At 35.8% G+C, this 13,879-nt stretch overlaps 2 protein-coding genes across 5 annotated transcripts in view; one reads left to right on the top strand and one right to left on the bottom strand.

Moving 5' to 3' along the window:
• The window catches only part of LOC102805737 (sideroflexin-1-like), a 28,718-nt gene extending 16,797 nt beyond the window's left edge, over positions 1-11,921 (bottom strand). Inside the window, exons 1-5 of one of the 4 annotated variants that reach the window (XM_085504546.1) lie at positions 11,832-11,921; positions 6,079-6,287; positions 3,229-3,399; positions 2,959-3,057; positions 1,642-1,717 (exon numbers count right to left, since the gene is read on the bottom strand). In XM_085504546.1, the coding sequence (XP_085360672.1) occupies positions 1,642-1,717; positions 2,959-3,057; positions 3,229-3,399; positions 6,079-6,287; positions 11,832-11,861 (585 nt within the window). In that variant the 5' untranslated portion in view covers positions 11,862-11,921. Of the gene's footprint in view, positions 1-1,641; positions 1,718-2,958; positions 3,058-3,228; positions 3,400-6,078; positions 6,288-8,729; positions 9,063-11,831 lie in introns of those variants that run through there. The other 3 variants (XM_085504549.1, XM_085504547.1, XM_085504548.1) reach the window with 3 other exon arrangements.
• LOC102804441 (transmembrane protein 128-like) lies at positions 8,985-13,067 on the top strand. The gene is made up of 4 exons (XM_006815171.3): positions 8,985-9,183; positions 10,664-10,835; positions 11,096-11,263; positions 11,839-13,067. The coding sequence occupies exons 1-4, from the start codon at positions 8,985-8,987 to the stop codon at positions 11,945-11,947; spliced, it is 648 nt and encodes a 215-aa protein (XP_006815234.3). The 3' UTR covers positions 11,948-13,067.
• Positions 13,068-13,879: the final 812 nt, after the last annotated feature.

Genomic DNA, 13,879 nt, shown 5'->3' with positions numbered 1-13,879 from the left:
CCAGTACAGACAAACCCCGGGGGGCCAGTACAGACAAACCCCGGGGGGCCAGTACAGACAAACCCCGGGGGCCAGTACAGAAAACCCCAGGGGGCCAGTACAGACAAACCCCGGGGGGCCAGTACAGACAAACCCTGGGTGGCCACTACAGACAAACCCTGGGTGGCCACTACAGACAAACCCAGGGTGGCCACTACAGACAAACCCTGGGTGGCCACTACAGACAAACCCAGGGTGGCCACTACAGACAAACCCTGGGTGGCCACTACAGACAAACCCCGGGGGGCCAGTACAGACAAACCCCGGGGGCCAGTACAGACAAACCCCTGGGGGCCAGTACAGACAAACCCCAGGGGGCCAGTACAGACAAACCCTGGGTGGCCACTACAGACAAACCCTGGGTGGCCACTACAGACAAACCCTGGGTGGCCACTACAGACAAACCCTGGGTGGCCACTACAGACAAACCCTGGGTGGCCACTACAGACAAACCCTGGGTGGCCACTACAGACAAACCCTGGGTGGCCACTACAGACAAACCCAGGGTGGCCACTACAGGCAAACCCAGGGTGGCCACTACAGGCAAACCCAGGGTGGCCACTACAGACAAACCCTGGGTGGCCACTACAGACAAACCCTGGGGGGGGGCAGTACAGACAAACCAGGGTGGCCACTACAGACAAAGTATTTATCAATATACAACATCCAATACTAGTGTTAAGGTAGAGATGCAGGTTCGTGGGCACTTGGGAGTAAATTTTTTTTTTTTTTGCTTTTTATTGTTATTGTCTTGGCTATAGACTGTTGAAATTTTGTAGAATTGTGAATAGTAGAACATACTCATAAATGATTTTAAAATATAGATAACAGGTGCAAACATTCTCTCTTTTGAATGCTGAGCAAGATTTAGCAAGGCTGTTCATAAATAATAAAGAAAGAAACATGGTGAAAAAAAGAAATGATGGGATCTCCATATTATGCACTATATTTAACTTTTAACAGAACGATAATACATTTAAATTTGGAACTGTTACAGCCATTTTAATTATGAGCATTAGCAAACTTCTTACTGAGTGAATTGTTATGCAAATTAGCAATTATCTCAGCTTGTTTTTAGTGTACATCCCATAACTTAAAAAAAAAATAGCTCCTAGACGCTTTGACCTTTTGTTTTGAAATTTTCACAAATAATTGACAATGTGTTTATCTTCAAAACGCCGTCCGGGCATTGTTTTTGGTTGAACAGTGTTACAACAATCGTACAGACAACTAGCCTGGGTGTTAATTTATGCATAAACTTGAAGTAGTGAAATTTGAGCTGCTGCCCTACAAAATTGACAGCTGGTAGACAGTTTTTCAAGACGGCACTTTCTTCATAGTAAACAGATGTACCCATAAACTAATTTTGACAGAAAACAGAAGCATGGTTTAGAAGCTAATTTTTTTTAAATCAACTTTGACCAAAAAAGCAAAATTTAAAAATTTATACAATAAGCTTTCCAAAAATAAATAGTTTTGTGGACAAGGGAGGTCATCTTGGTTTCCTAATTAACTAATTAAAATACCTGTCAGGTAAACTGCATCTCTACCTTAAAAGTGCAAATATAACTCATTTTGTAACACTACAACATGCATGCTTACCTTTACTAAACTGTTCAGTCCCAATGCTGTGGCCAAAGCACCACTAGTGGCTAGAAAATATGATTTCACAAGTTGACTGTAAAGAAAAGACAAAAGTGGGAATAAATAATCATAGACTGGTTGTTTTATTACGATATAGAAGTCTTCGGTCAATAGAAGCATAAACCATAAACTACATAACATTTTTCACTGTTTGTGATTTACTGGTATGGGATCTTCACCAATGTGATTGGTGTAATTGACGATGGCATTGACAGACTGGTTTATCCATTGTATGTGACTTACCTGACTGGTATGGGATCTTCACGACTACGATTGGTGTAATTGACGATGGCATTGACAGACTGGTTTATCCATTGTATGTGACTTACCTGACTGGTATGGGATCTTCACCACTACGATTGGTGTAATTGACGATGGCATTGAAAGACTGGTTTATCCATTGTATGTGACTTACCTGACTGGTATGGGATCTTCACCACTACGATTGGTGTAATTGACGATGGCATTGAAAGACTGGTTTATCCACTGTATGTGACTTACCTGACTGGTATGGGATCTTCACCACTACGATTGGTGTAATTGACGATGGCATTGAAAGACTGGTTGATCCACTGTATGTGACTTACCTGACTGGTATGGGATCTTCACCACTACGATTGGTGTAATTGACGATGGCATTGAAAGACTGGTTTATCCACTGTATGTGACTTACCTGACTGGTATGGGATCTTCACCACTACGATTGGTGTAATTGACGATGGCATTGAAAGACTGGTTGATCCACTGTATGTGACTTACCTGACTGGTATGGGATCTTCACCACTACGATTGGTGTATTTGACGATGGCATTGAAAGACTGGTTGATCCATTGTATGTGACTTACCTGACTGGTATGGGATCTTCACCACTACAATTGGTGTAATTGACAATGGCATTGAAAGACTGGTTGATCCATTGTATGTGACTTACCTGACTGGTATGGGATCTTCACCACTACGATTGGTGTAATTGACGATGGCATTGACAGACTGGTTTATCCTTTGTATGTGACTTACCTGACTGGTATGGGATCTTCACCACTACAATTGGTGTAATTGACGATGGCAGTGAAAGACTGGTTGATCCATTGTATGTGACTTACCTGACTGGTATGAGATCTTCACCACTACGATTTGTGTAATTGACGATGGCATTGAAAGACTGGTTGATCCATTGCATGTGACTTACCTGACTGGTATGGGATCTTCAACACTGTGATTGGTGTAATTGACGATGGCATTGACAGACTGGTTGATCCATTGTATGTGACTTACCTGACTGGTATGGGATCTTCACCACTACGATTGGTGTAATTGACGATGGCATTGAAAGACTGGTTGATCCACTGCCAAAATATGACAGCTGGTGTGCTCCTATGTATAGATGGAAAATAAAAATTATTGTAATTATTAAAATTACATCATTATAAGTACCTGGGGTAAGACAATTGTTATAAAAGGAGGAAGGTCAGTGTGAAGCATCTCTGTTCTACAAGTTGAGATATTCCATAGAAACCACATCATATTGTAACCATGGATACTCACTGATGCCAAGTCATCATACACCCAGTTATGGTCATATTCATTGGTACTTGAGCTGACATTCGACCAATCAAAATCATCTTCTCTCCAGTCTCAGGATGAAATGCTGAGTCGTATCGATATTTTGCTCGCCATAATTCATCTTCTGTGACGGTGGCCGGAAGTCTGCCTTGTCTAGAATCAAAATCATGAATAAATTAACAGTCATACTTTCATAATACAACAATTTTGTTGAACTATTTTTACTACATAGCAGCCAATAATCCAATTGTGCTGTCTTTGTCACTATATTTAAATTTAATTCAAAAGCTTAAATGACTTTAAATATCATGTGAACCCCAGTGACACCAAAGACAATGTTCCCTTTAAAAATTTTACACAAATTTTGATCAGAACCAGTGAGCAGTGAAAAATATATTCCAACTCGTCTAAAACAAAGAAACTACATAAAAATAGAGAAGTTGGTAGGAACAAATATTGCATTTGAAGGATTAAAACTGAGCCTAATCTGAGCCCGGATTAGACAGGCCCGGGTAATCTGAGCTAGGATCAGACTGGCTAGTGTAATCTGAGCCAGGATTAGACTGGCTGGCATAGTCTGAACCAGGATTTTTTAATGTTTCTAATTATTTATTTTTATACACTTTATTTGAATTTATCAAAAATCTGAGCTAGGATTAGACTGGCTAGTGTAATCTGAGCCAGGATTAGACTGGCTAGTGTAATCTGAGCAAGGATTAGACTGGCTAGTGTAATCTGAGCAAGGATTAGACTGGCTAGTGTAATCTGAGCAAGGATTAGACTGGCTAGTGTAATCTGAGCCAGGATTAGACTGGCTAGTGTAATCTGAGCTCGGATTAGACTGGCTAGTGTAATCTGAGCTCGGATTAGAATGGCTAGTGTAATCTGAGCTCGGATTAGACTGGTTAGAGTAATATGAGCCAGGATTAGACTGGCTAGTGTAATATGAGCCAGGATTAGACTGGCTAGTGTAATATGAGCTGGGATTAGACTGGCTAGTCTAAACTGAGCTGGGATTAGACTGGCTAGTCTAATCTGAGCTAGGATTAGACTGGCTAGTGTAATCTGAGCCAGGATTAGACTGGCTAGTGTAATCTGAGCCAGGATTAGACTGGCTAGTGTAATCTGAGCTAGGATTAGACTGGCTAGTGTAATCTGAGCCAGGATTAGACTGGCTAGTGTAATCTGAGCCAGGATTAGATTGGCTAGTGTAATCTGAGCCAGGATTAGACTGGCTAGTGTAATCTGAGCCAGGAGTAGACTGGCTAGTGTAATCTGAGCCAGGATTAGACTGGCTAGTGTAATATGAGCCAGGATTATACTGGCTAGTGTAATATGAGCCAGGATTAGACTGGCTAGTGTAATTGAGCCAGGATTAGACTGGCTAGTGTAATCTGAGCTAGGAATAGACTGGCTAGTGTAATATGAGCCAGGATTAGACTGGCTAATGTAATCTGAGCTGGGATTAGACTGGCTAGTCTAATCTGAGCTAGGATTAGACTGGCTAGTCTAATCTGAGCTAGGATTAGACTGGCTAGTGTAATCTGAGCCAGGATTAGACTGGCTAGTGTAATCTGAGCCAGGATTAGACTGGCTAATGTAATCTGAGCCAGGATTAGACTGGCTAGTGTAATCTGAGCCAGGATTAGACTGGCTAGTGTAATCTGAGCCAGGATTAAACTGGCTAGTGTAATCTGAGCTCGGATTAGACTGGCTAGTGTAATCTGAGCTCGGATTAGACTGGCTAGTGTAATCTGAGCTCGGATTAGACTGGCTAGTGTAATCTGAGCTGGGATTAGACTGGTTAGAGTAATATGAGCCAGGATTAGACTGGCTAGTGTAATATGAGCCAGGATTAGACTGGCTAGTGTAATATGAGCTGGGATTAGACTGGCTAGTGTAATCTGAGCTAGGATTAGACTGGCTAGTCTAATCTGAGCTAGGATTAGACTGGCTAGTGTAATCTGAGCCAGGATTAGACTGGCTAGTGTAATCTGAGCCAGGATTAGACTGGCTAGTGTAATCTGAGCTAGGATTAGACTGGCTAGTGTAATCTGAGCCAGGATTAGACTGGCTAGTGTAATCTGAGCCAGGATTAGACTGGCTAGTGTAATCTGAGCTAGGATTAGACTGGCTAGTGTAATCTGAGCTAGGATTAGACTGGCTAGTCTAATCTGAGCTAGGATTAGACTGGCTAGTCTAATCTGAGCCAGGATTAGACTGGCTAGTGTAATCTGAGCTAGGATTAGACTGGCTAGTGTAATCTGAGCCAGGATTAGACTGGCTAGTGTAATCTGAGCCAGGATTAGACTGGCTAGTGTAATCTGAGCCAGGATTAGACTGGCTAGTGTAATCTGAGCCAGGAGTAGACTGGCTAGTGTAATCTGAGCCAGGATTAGACTGGCTAGTGTAATATGAGCCAGGATTATACTGGCTAGTGTAATATGAGCCAGGATTAGACTGGCTAGTGTAATTGAGCCAGGATTAGACTGGCTAGTGTAATCTGAGCTAGGAATAGACTGGCTAGTGTAATATGAGCCAGGATTAGACTGGCTAATGTAATCTGAGCTGGGATTAGACTGGCTAGTCTAATCTGAGCTAGGATTAGACTGGCTAGTGTAATCTAAGCCAGGATTAGACTGGCTAGTCTAATCTGAACCAGGATTAGACTGGCTAGTCTAATCTGAACCAGGATTAGACTGGCTAGTCTAATCTGAGCCAGGATTAGACTGGCTAGTGTAATCTGAGCCAGGATTAGACTGGCTAGTGTAATCTGAGCCAGGATTAGACTGGCTAGTGTAATCTGAGCCAGGATTAGACAGATATACTCACTTGTATAGCTGTACAAGAGTCTTAGCTTCATCTAGTTGTTTACCACTCAATAGAACATTTAGAGGATTGGTCACAGTAAAGAAATGTTTAGCTCTTCCTTGGTAGGTATTCTGATCCCACTTTGGTTCATCTAAATTAGCTTTAATTTGGGATACAGCAAAGTCATCATCAACACTGACATCTGATACACCCTCTGTAGCCATTATGATCTACAATGAAATAGAAACACAAATTGAAGCACTTTCAATCTGATTAAAATAATATCCTAATTTGGACTTTAATGTTTTCTCTCATTTTTTTTAATTAATTCATTCTTTTATATATTTCATTTATTTTTATCATACACTTTCTTTTACTTTATTTTATTTGAATTTATAAAAAATAAAATTAGATTCACCCCATACAATACATCAGATTTTAATTCAGATTGCTGCAAATTCTTGGTCATATGTGCACAGGTGCATGTCTTGAAGTACATTATAGTGGGCCATTTTGACCCCAATCCCTAAAAATAAATTACATATATCAAGGTTTCATTGTGTTCAATGTATGTACCAAGTTTAAACCAAATCAGTTCAAACAGGGAAGAACATTCTGACAGAGGTTTATCTAATTGATTTGATTTTTTTTTATCAGTTTCTTCACATGTTTTCTTTATTTAAAATAATCACAGCCATGTAAAAATCGTACAGAGACATTGGCGATGTAGATTGATTAAGAGGATACTGTAGAAAACACAGATTACACCCTTGTTAGAATCACGGTTACTAGAAGAAACAGCGGTAGAATGGTATGGCATTTTGAATCAACTGGAAACTAGTATCTCATTAGCATATTGAATCTGGGGGTGAAGGAATGCACCAAATGAGAAACAAACTGACACCTGAATTTGATGTTTTTTTATGCAACTGTAGATAAAATATACAAATTATACATCAACACATTATATGCCTATAACAGGTGTAAAATCTTCTGGAACTGTCATTTTTATGCATTTTATTTGCATGATATGGCAACAGTACTAAAGTGAAAACAAAACTTGTATTGAAAATATGTGTGTAACTGTCAAGGAAATTGCAACACTTTGTAAATTCGATATAACAGTTTGACAATAATGTATACCATTTTGACTATCACCAGGAAAACAGTGGCCAATGAAACTTTATCTTAGATAAGGGTACCGATTTCAGTACAGGTGAAACATATGGATTTGAATACAGTTATTGTAATTATTGAGTACGGGTATGAAAATATACTCAGTACAGTCACTGAAACTAGCAAGTTTGGTATGTAAGTGTATCGTTTTCAGTCAAGTACGTGCTGGCAGTAAAAATAGCAAGTACACACATGGTTCCAACTACCTCTTGCTAAAAGCATTCATTAATATGAATGAGTTGTCTCACTTTGCATAATTAGTGAAACAACAAAATAACGCCATCCATAGCAGAGAGTGTGCTATTTTCAAACCCTTAGGATACTGAAATTTTGTTCTATATTCTCCTCTATAAATACACGTTATCTGAAGAGTTTGCTTTGTGAGCAGACTTTGACCACTCTTGCTACATTTACTATTAAATAAATACTGCTTTTCATTGCGATACTGTTTGCACCTGATTAGAAAATGCTCCTAGTCTTCTGATTTATTTGTATTACAAATACAGAGTGTTTTAATTTTGATGCCAATGTTTTAGTATTTCCTTATCTCTATCTGAATTACACTCATTATAAAAGTTTTCGGAGAATGACTTATACTTCAGGATTAAACCATTCAAGTGAATGGATCAAATAAATTTGTAATAACCATCTCAAACTGATTATTAACAGCCCTTCCAAAATAAGTTTTCATGGATTTCACTGATGTTACCACTGTTTAATAGAGTTTAACATTGCCATTTTCACTTGCCAAAGTTTTCAAGAAAACATTTTCATATTGTATCACAGTTAATTTGATGACATTTTACTTGTGTTTACAATTTTTTATCTGATTATCTTCAAACTTGTCAATCTTAAGCCTACGTTCTTTCCTGTCTCAGTATTAGCTATCAGAACTTATTTTTATTGTTATAAACTGATAGAAACTTTGTATTTCTAAAGATACTACAAAATTATTATTAATAATAATAATAAAACAAGTTCAATTTTTGTGTTAATAGCATGTACAATTTTCAAGATATTGGTTAAAATTTTGATAAAATAAATTATTTTTAGAAATAAGTGAACAGAATGTTTATACTGTTGATCATGAGAACCAGCTAGATGTTAGTAATATGCTCTCCTAAAATACAGACTTAGAATAGAATAGAATAGAATAGAATAGAATAGAATAGAATAGAATAGAATAGAATAGAATAGAATAGAATAGAATAGAATAGAATAGAATAGAATAGAATAGAATACTTATGTGATCTATGAATATACTAGATGTGTTAAAGTTATACTTCATGGCTTTAAATGCTACACAACCATAATATAACTCCTATAAGTTGAATATTAGATTTGCATAACATTTGTAAAGACTCTGCAGAGACCAGCATACACACAGAACACAGTCAGTGAGTCCAACAGGCCTCGCAGAATGAGACTAATTTTGTTTAATTTGAGTTCCCTGACAACAATTATACGCTTTATGCAAATCTAGACTGAATCTTTACCTAAAAATTCAAAAGTTAATCAGCTGGTAATCTACAAGCAGCGTGACTCTTCACCTGTAATCGCCGGCAATCTGGATTGTTGCGTACGTACCTACCCTCAATACCCAGCTACTCTGTACTAGTAATCGATATCCAACCACTCAGTCTGTGATGAATTAACCGAATTTGAATGTCTGTTAAAACTGAAGGAAATAGAACTGAAAGTGCGCCTGTTATACGTAATTGTCAGGAATCTGACCAGAATGTGACCACAGGATGTTTAAGATGATCAAACTCAAAAATCGAGAATTGCAAGAGAAGCCAAACCAAACTACGTCGAACTGTGAACTCGTGAGCTCAAAAAAGAAACACCAAACAAACATACAACCCGGAAGTTACTTGAAAATGGCAGACGATTCGACGCTCCGAGCGAGAAAACGATTTTCCGAACATTTTCTTAACCTGTATGGGAAAAGTATGTATTGAATATCACAGTTTGTATACTACCTAATGCTATTGTGTGTTTCTGTCATGATATTTATTTGGATTATTATCATTTTATAACGTTGGCGCGATACGATGTTCATGTTGTCGCTGTGAGTGTTGTTGGCCGGTTGCGTTGGTAATGATGTATACGAAATCCACAAAGCCACTGCATAATTATATACTAAAAACCATAATTACTAAATGCACTACAATGTGCCATGCTCGCACAAATCACTACTTCTGCATTTCATTAATTTTATATGACTTTGTTGTATGTCAATTGTTAATCTGAAAAGTTTAACAAATAATAATAAATTTGAACGAAAAGAAGCAAATATGTATGTGTAATGTAGCATATTTGTTCTATTACAAGTGTCTCTCTAATAGAAGTGCAACAAAATCATTCCCTTCATCTTTATAAATATTCCCATATACTTGTATGATACTTTTATTGTAGGGCGTAGATACTTAATGAGACAGATAGTTTGTACAGGGGAAGTGACTATGTACTCAAATTACCAATAAATGACAAAATAACTAACAAATATTTAACAAAAAATTAATTGCAAGTCTGTGGTTATTGACTAGCAATTGCTATCTTCCATTTTGATAAAGTTATAGACAGACACTTTCTATTTTCTATAACCCTGCTACTGACTTACTTACATTGAGTGTAAATGTCCCTGAAAAAAGAAACTCTGATTTGGATTACCCATGGATATGCTTTACAATTAACTTTTAATATTTAAATAATAATTCAAAAATCAGAACAGCAGTTGAAAACTTTTCAACCAGTGACAGCAACTGTGATTTCGACATCACTGGTGTAGATGAATACAATCATTGAAATAACCTTGGCTTCAGCAATCAGCCTTGTCTATACAGTACAAGTACACTCTAATAGCAAATCACAACCTCTCATTTGAATTTAAATCTTTATTCAAAATGAAGAAAATATATTTGTAAGTTAAGAATAAGTGACCATCAACTTATGATTGAGAAAGGGAGATATACTAGACCAAACACAAAACTGGAACACAGAATCTGCACAAGATGTGACAATAACTCAGTTGAGTATGAGTACCATTACATTTTACTTTAATAGATCATTCCGATAAATTTATTTACATTATGACAAACTACCACATTAAGCTTGGTGTGTTTATAATGCAAACAGGTGTGTATTAATAATAGTAAAACACCTGATTCTGTACTAGTTTGTAACTGCCTTTTACTGAGTTTTTTGATTATCCTTTTTACTTTTTTTTATTATACTTGACTATGTTCATCTTCTATAGAAAGAATATCGTCAATAAAGTTATCTTATCTTATCTTTATTAATAGTTACAAAAAATGACAGTTAGCAACATTCATGGGTGTATTTACATTCTAATCAATTACCTTTGTTAGAAAAGTAACATTGAATGTAAATCTACATCATACAATAACCATTCTTTGACATTGTCTAGGTTTGGCAGATTTTGACAAAGAAGGAGAAGAGATACTTCAGAAAGCCAGCAAAAAGAAAGAACCTCAGTCACCATACAACTTATCTTCATTTTTTTGGCTGGTTGCATCAGCTGCTGTGTTTTATTACACAGACTTTGCTATTGCCATTCAAGTAGACCCCAGGATAAATCGGTATGTTAGATCTTACAATTATGTAAGACTAGATTGTTTCTTATAGTGTGTGGGTAATTGAGAGAAATATTTCAGTAGAAAAAAAAAATTTATTATGAAGGAAGTTCTTTCAGCATTTGTGATAATAAATTTGGACACTCAACAAAAAACTGCAGGCAATAAATGTTAATTTATTCACAATTTCATAAATTACTAATTTGACTGCACATCAAGTGCAATAAAATACAAATAGTTTCAAGTAATGGACTTGTTAATTTCAGATATTGGTTCAATATTGGTGTGGTGCTGATTGGTGTAAATGTATTCATAGGAATATATTTCGTTGTGGTATGTAGTTGGATTCGTAAAATCTCATCAGATGACTGGGAGAAGCATTTTCCATTTGCAATTCCATTTGCTACTGCTTGTTTTGCACTTGGATCATTATGGTGAGTTTCATTCTGTAAAACTATTTCTTCTTATCATTATTTTATGACAATGTAGTTTTTTGTTTAATTTAATATATTTCATATTCAGGCTTCCGGGGGAAATGTTCTTCACATAATGCCTGTGGGGAGTCTCAAGCTTTGCCTCCACAATTGTCACTACTGCTATATCTGAGTAGTGGAATTCAAAAAGAATCAAATAAAACCTATTTTATATATAGTTTTACATGTAGTTTATGACAAATCAGTAGAAAATAAATGTGTCAACTCAATACTTGGGTATATTTGAGTTGTGAGGGGACTCAGGTAATGGCAGACAACACCATAGTTGTGTATATGTTGATAATACGAACATATGGCAAGGAGCTTCAAAATTATTAAAATTTTACTGTTACATGTAAACATTTTCTATAATTACAATGAGGACTACAATGACTTGTTTGTTGCAACTGAAATATGGCTTCATACTTGCAATTAGACAAATAACTGCATTGCATGGTGTATTATTATATTTTTAGTACATACGTCTCATGACCAGTCGTTTGTTATTATAACTGTTATCTCTCCTTACCTTACAGCTTGAATGTTGGTCTGTGGCCATTGTGGAAACTTCTCACACCAGTCATATTATTTATACTTTTCATGGGTTTTGTTGTGTTTGTCAGTCTTCTTCCAAGTTTTTGTTAACAGAGAATTTCAATTATGTGGGTTACAATGTTTTACAGTTCTTTCTAAGCTTCACAGGTTTGCCCATACATACCTTAAATAAAGACAAAACTATTCATATGATTATGAGTGAAGAAGAAAGCAGACACTATACTCCCATTGTGTAAACTAAATACATAATACATAGTGACAACATAAGAATAGAAACATTTTATACAATTCTACCCACAATGCAATGTTTAATTTTGCATTTGCATATTGAATATATACGGTACTATACTTTTGTATAAAGAGATTGTGGACAAGGTTTAGTAACTTTTTTTTAGAGAATATAAATTGTTTATTGTCAGTTTTTGTGTTTGCATATACTAGAAATTGAACTATTTATTGTAAAATTTCAACAATCTATACCATATACGCATTTTTCATAAGTGAAACTTTCTGTTATTTGAATACTACTGTGAAATAATTTATTTTGGCTGGAATTAATTTTCACTGAAAAAGCTTTTTGGGCGTTTTGTATGGAATTTATTTTCACTGATTTTTGATGAGTTGAATGTAGAAATTCCAAGCGGAAATAAAGTATTTTACAGTATGTAAAACCATAGTTTTGTAATATCAGATTACCATTCGTACATACCTGTAAAAACTTACAATATGCAAGGTACATAAGCATTTGTTATCAAATTTATTTCAATATATTAATGTACAATGGAAATATCACAGTGGATGGGTAATTTGTTTTTTTCATACATCAATTTGATAATTATTTACTAACTTATATTCAAAGTTCCTGCTTAATCAGATATTTCATTTTTTAATGAAGCTTTCTGAAAGTCAACATTGTGTCTTGATATTGTTCAGTGGCAACTGATCGCTGACTGTACACCTGTAAACATAGTATTCAAAATTTGTTTACAGGTTATTGGCTCAATTTACCTTACAAATGTTCAATATAAACACAACAATTAATTATAAAATGGCAACAACAAAATTCAAATATTTTTGCATAATTGTCTACATTAGCTTTCTTTATTATTTTGATGAAAGGTTTGATGATAACTTTAAATTCTCTTCATGAAAATAATGTCTATATGGTAATAACAAATGGAAAATATTTAAATAAATAAAACTTAATTTATATATGTTGATTGATTTTTATGTTTACAGATGTTTGTGTTTGATTGGCTCCTCTCACTGTATTTACTCTGGGTTATTTGAGTCTATCACACCTAGAAGAAAGTGTCACATTGCAATTGTTAAAGTTATCTAGCAGTTTGTCTTCCATAGACTTTCCAGTCCATGAAACTATATTTTTCAAGGAATTATCAATATTATCACTTGTGGAAAAACTATCTAAAAGTTTGTGTAAGTTAGACATAGTAGTCCACGTCTCTCATGGGTTTTTGCGAGATTTTATTGTCTTAAAGTCAATAATATGCTAAATATGTCCCATTTGAACATCCCTAATGGTTTAAAGGTTGAAGTTGTTTTGTTTTATTACCCATTTCTTTCTTTCTTTCTTTCTTTCTTTCTTTCTTTCTTTCTAAAAACTATCAGGTCTGTGCAGTGTCCTATGACATCTATGTACCAAGTGTCATTGAAATGTGATGATTACTACTTGAAATATCAAAAGCTGAAAATTAATTAATTATGCAAATTAGCTAATTATTATATACTGACATTACCCTAAAAACTATCAGGTTTGTGCAGTGTCCTATGACATCTATGTACCAAGTTTTATTGAAATGTGATGATTAGTACTTGAGATATCAGTGGAAAAGCCGAAAATTGATTAATCATTATGCAAATTAAGTAATTAATATTGCACAGATTTTTACCCAAAATTATTCAAATCTGCGCATTAGTTTGGAGCATCTGTGTGCCAAGTTTCATCAAAATACAATGAGTGGTTCTTTAGATATCAGTGGAGCAGTCATGGAACAGCTAAAA

This window comes from Saccoglossus kowalevskii, chromosome 10, assembly GCF_978046115.1.
Source record: "Saccoglossus kowalevskii chromosome 10, keSacKowa6.1, whole genome shotgun sequence".
In the NCBI taxonomy this organism is placed as follows: domain Eukaryota; kingdom Metazoa; phylum Hemichordata; class Enteropneusta; family Harrimaniidae; genus Saccoglossus; species Saccoglossus kowalevskii.
Note: the sequence above shows the minus strand (reverse complement) of the source record. Positions and strands in the feature narration are given on the sequence as shown.

Coding starts and splice junctions, on each gene's coding strand:
- LOC102804441 (XM_006815171.3), top strand. CDS start 8,985: ATGTTTAAGATGATCAAACTCAAAAATCGAGAATTGCAAGAGAAGCCA. Junction 9,184..10,663: donor TCTTAACCTGTATGGGAAAA/GTATGTATTGAA, acceptor GACATTGTCTAG/GTTTGGCAGATTTTGACAAA. Junction 11,264..11,838: donor TTTGCACTTGGATCATTATG/GTGAGTTTCATT, acceptor CTTACCTTACAG/CTTGAATGTTGGTCTGTGGC.